This window comes from Chrysochloris asiatica, unplaced genomic scaffold (genome assembly GCF_000296735.1).
Source record: "Chrysochloris asiatica unplaced genomic scaffold, ChrAsi1.0 scaffold00007, whole genome shotgun sequence".
In the NCBI taxonomy this organism is placed as follows: Eukaryota; Metazoa; Chordata; class Mammalia; order Afrosoricida; family Chrysochloridae; genus Chrysochloris; species Chrysochloris asiatica.
Genome location: NW_006408525.1, coordinates 6,938,609 through 6,943,342, shown reverse-complemented (window position 1 = coordinate 6,943,342; position 4,734 = coordinate 6,938,609). Strand labels below are relative to the sequence as shown.

The following is a 4,734-nucleotide window of genomic DNA, read 5'->3' as shown; positions in this document are numbered from 1 at the left end:
TAGATGGGTGTGTATTTTGGTATTTTTTTGTGCTTTCTGATTGCCTCCAGGTAGATGTGATCAAGAAATGGGCTTTCCTTTTCACTCTTCTTCCTGAGAAATTTCAAGATGCCACTGTTGATCGTTTTGACGTAACTTCTGGATTTAATTTTTGGTCTATTTCCTTTTTTGTCTGCTTGTCCCACTCTACAATCCCCGTTCAGGCCTTTTTCCTAGTGATAAACAGTTCAGGGCCGGCTGTGGCCGTTTGGTTTAAAGTGGAAACTGTCTCTTTAAATTTTGAGGAGATCTGTGTGCATGCGTAGTAGAACCCCCCAAGGGTGGGGCTGGGGTGTCCACTAGCTCAGGCACCCCTATATTCACCAGAATGGAGGTCCTCAGACAGCAAGGGACCAATGAACAGATACCAAAAGAAAAGAATGTCCACACCTTTATCTCCGTGGTTCTGCCAGGTGTCTGTGGCAGCTCCTATCCTTCCCCTGCTTGATCTCACCCAAGATGGTGTTCCTGGAGCAACTGAGCATCCTGAACTAGAAAACAATGGGTTTCTTGCTTCTGCCACAAATTCCCCCAGCTGTAAGCCTTCCAACCTTATAAATATTCCTTTATATGTGGGTCAGAGTTCTGGGATCATCGCCTGAGCCCGCTTGGTTGGATATTCTGTGTTGTTGCTGATGGAGCTCCCTACTACACTTCCACCCAATCCGCCATCTTGTTTGTTCTCTGCTAAATCTCTTTTACTTACTTTTTGTGTGCTACTGTGTACGAATTTCCTAGAATTAGACGAACTATTAAAAGATTATAGGTACTTTTTAAGGCTTTAGATAGAATTTGAAGCCCTGAATGTGATTTCATTGTTGAGTTATCTCTTGGTTAGTTTGGTTGATCAGGTGAGTGGTAGAAAACCAATTCTTTTAGTTGTGTTTGGTTAAAGGTTTGTTTTACAAAACGTGGTTTCAAAATTTTCAACAGTGCTTAATTACTCCTTAACACAGTTATATAACTTCAAAATTTGCGTTTTCCTCCTACTTTAATTTTACTTAAAAAAAAAAAAATTCTTACACGCAAAAATATAGTAATCTAGTAAAATAGAAACCAATTGTATAAAGTAATAAGCTGTATGAGGAGCTCTTGTGGCACAGTGATTAAGCACTTGGCTGTTAACCAGAAGGTTCAAATCATCAGCTTCTCCACGATTAGAAATGGGGGCAGCCTTATTTTCTATGGAAACTCTGGGGCAGTTCTATACTGCCCTATAGGATCACTGTAAGTCAGAATTGACTCGATGGCATTGGGTTTGGGGTTTTGGTTAATAGACTATATACCTTCTTTTAAAAACTGAATTCGTTACACTGCCGTGTGCTACTGAGTCCATTCTCTAAGTCATAGCAACCTGTCTAGGGTTTCTAAAGGCTATAAATCTTTATGAGAGCAGAAAGCCTCGTTTTTCTCTTGCGAAGTGGTTGGGGGATTTGAAGTATTGACCTTGCAATTAGCAGCCTAATGCATAACCCATAATTGCATATAAATGTTTTCAGTAAGCATTTATTGACTTTAATTTTACATTACATTCATATTCATTTCTGGCCAGTGGATTTATTGGCAAAGTGGCACCATCAATGGGCTAAGCTTGACAACACTTTTGAGGTGGCCCAGGATCAGGCAGTGTTTCCTTCTTTTATGCATAGGGTCACTATGAGTTGATATCGACTCGACGGCACCTAACAAGAACGAACAGAACACTATTGTCTGCTTTCTTAACAGCACTCATTTTAGAGGAGATTGCCATTGACTGTCATAATAAAGAAACTGAACAGAGGCTGCTGCAAGAAGCTCATGATTTGCACCTGTCTTCGCTCCAGCTAGCTAAAAAAGCTTTTGGAGAATTTAATGTCCAGACTGCAAAACACTATGGAAACCTTGGGAGACTTTATCAGTCAATGAGAAAATTTAAGGTAGAAACCTATTTTTCTGGATTTGTATCACTATGTTGAATAGAGTATACATTAATTATACTTATCCTTTATTCGTTAATTTCATTCGACAAGAGAGTTGGGAAAACAGCAAGTATATAAAATAAGATTCAAAAAATTAAATTAGGGCCATGGGACATGTCAAACCATAAAAACTACTTAACGCAAAGAACAACAATGAAGAAAATGACGAAGTGCACAAACAAAATGAATGCAGCAAAAGAATTACGGAACAAAGGAACCAGCAGCACCACAAAAATATACACCTAGCAAAATGATGGCAATCAATTAATACCTGCCAATAATTATACTGAATGTCAGTAGACATTCAAACATACCCAGCAGGGGACAAAAAGGAGGAGGAATAAGAAAACAGGGCCCATCAGTGTGTTATCTATAAGTGATACACCGTACACACAGAGGAAAGTAGACTAAAAATCATAGATTGGGGAAAAAGTATATCAAGCTAACTCAAACTCACCAGCCACTCTTCAAAAACCCACAGCTAACTGAATGGTACTTAACAACAGCAACAACAAATGGCCATCATAAAGTCTTAATACAATTGAATAGAATTGAAACTAGGTTTCAGAGGAGGCTCTTGTTGTTGTTGTTGTTTTTGTTAAGTGCCGTCGAGTCGTTTCCAACCCATAGCGACCCTGTATAGGGTTTCCGAGGCTGTAAATCTTTACGGGAGCAGAACTCCTCATCTTTCTCCCATGGAGCTGCTGGTAGTTTCGAACTGCTGGCCTTAAGGTTCGCAGCCTGATTCGTAACCATTACGCTACCATATGAACAGCACTTGGGAATTTCTGACATAGGGTAGGTTTGCAATAAAAGGTTAGATATTGCAGATATTCATGTATTATTGATACTAGTAATAAAGTTACACTTACTTTAGTTCCTTTTTAGAATTCTGAGATATAAATACTTAGTGTTGTTCATTTTAGAGTTACAGTAAAAAAAAGGATAAGAGTCACTGCCTAAGATAGTTAATTTCTAAATAAAAATTCAGTCTACATAGTTCTCAGTCAGGGATGGATTATTGAAACAAAAATTGACCAAATACCTAAAAAATAAAGTCAAACATGCTTATATGTAAACTGACTTATTATGATAATGAATTTCATAGTAAGATTCAAGAAAGTTATAGAATGTGTTATCTAAAAGTGATAATTTTCATTTTAGAATGTTTTAACTTCTAACAATTCTTTTGTTATCTGGACAAGTTTTCTCTAGTTATCAATTTACTAGTTTCCAAAAGCTGATAATGCTTGTCTTAGGTAACTTTGGGAACAATATAAATATGTTCTTTGATTTATAACATCCATAAAATGTCTTTGGCCTGTTTATTAGGTAAGAATTGTTGAAATGAAAACCAGTATAATCTGATGATTAATACGGCTTATTGTCTTTCAGGAAGCTGAAGAAATGCACATCAAAGCAATTCAGATTAAAGAGCAACTTCTTGGTCAAGAAGATTATGAAGTAGCCCTTTCAGTAGGCCATCTGGCTTCATTATACAATTATGACATGAATCAATATGAAAATGCTGAGAAGCTTTATTTGCGATCCATAGCAATTGGTATGTTACCTTTTAAATCTGCTCTAGTCAGTTGATTAGAGAGAAGCCTGTGAATTTATTCTGTGTAAGTGAAATATTATATACTAAGATTTAAATATTTTTAGAGCTGCAAAGAGTAGGAACCACTCCAAAATCATCTGGGATGTTGCTAATGGTGATTTATTGATTTTTAAAGCCAATACTAAAATATATGGCAGTAGAGTGCCAACTACAGTTATAAGTAGTTCTTTTAAACTCATTTGTACAATGACCTATACTCTTAGCTATACACAGGTTTCCTTGGTTTTGAACATGAAATAAAACAATATGTATTTTTATATGTCTGGTGAACATTAATAGTGAAATACATTTGTGTTTACCTATCAGTGTCACTTACTGATTTCCAGTGTTAAATAACATTTGATTAACATATCATTTATTCATCTACTATTTAAAATAAGATGTGCATTTTTTAAAAGTTATAATGTTTTATTTTTCAACTTTTTGTTATGAATTGAGTGAAAGTATACAGAGCAGATCATCAGTTTTACATTCAGTAAATCATATACAGAACTTCATTACATGATTGCAATCCCCTCCGTGTACCATCAGTTCACAGCATTTACCTCTATTCACTGGAACTCTAGCATTCCTCCCTATGTTTCCTGCTACCTTCATCTTTCCTCTGCTAACCTCACTCTTGGTGTGTATTGCTTGCTTTGTCACCCATGTTAACATATGTCTAACCTCTAGTCCATGAATACTTTCCCTCCCCCTCCACTGTAACCATCATAGATTATTTTTTTTAATCAAGAAAACCATTTTTCACCTTAGACACTGTCCTTTGTGATTGACCGATTGCACTCAGCACTGTGTTCTCCAGGTTGAATCATGTTGTGAGACATTTTACAGGTCATCATTTTTCAACATTTTTACTATTCCATTGTGTATATGTACCAAAGTTTGCTTAACCATTCTTCTGTTGATGGGCATTTAGGCTATCTCCATCTTTTTGATCTGTCTTTTGTAGACAGCATATTATAGGATTCTGTTTTCTTAACCATTCTGCTCTCTGTCTCTTGACTGGTACATGCACTCCATTTATCTTCAGTGTCATTACACATAGGTATGAGTTGATATTTTCCTTTGTGTTTTTTGTGATGCTGCTGGATCTTTGTTCAACATAATTTTCAATGC

The 4,734-nt window shown here is 36.3% G+C and overlaps 1 protein-coding gene across 1 annotated transcript in view; it reads left to right on the top strand.

The window, feature by feature from the left end:
• APPBP2 (amyloid beta precursor protein (cytoplasmic tail) binding protein 2) overlaps positions 1 to 4,734 on the top strand; it is a 96,600-nt gene that overhangs the window by 80,281 nt on the left and 11,585 nt on the right. The window contains 2 exon segments of the mRNA XM_006833631.1: positions 1,701 to 1,955; positions 3,393 to 3,558. Of these exon segments, the coding sequence (XP_006833694.1) occupies positions 1,701 to 1,955; positions 3,393 to 3,558 (421 nt within the window).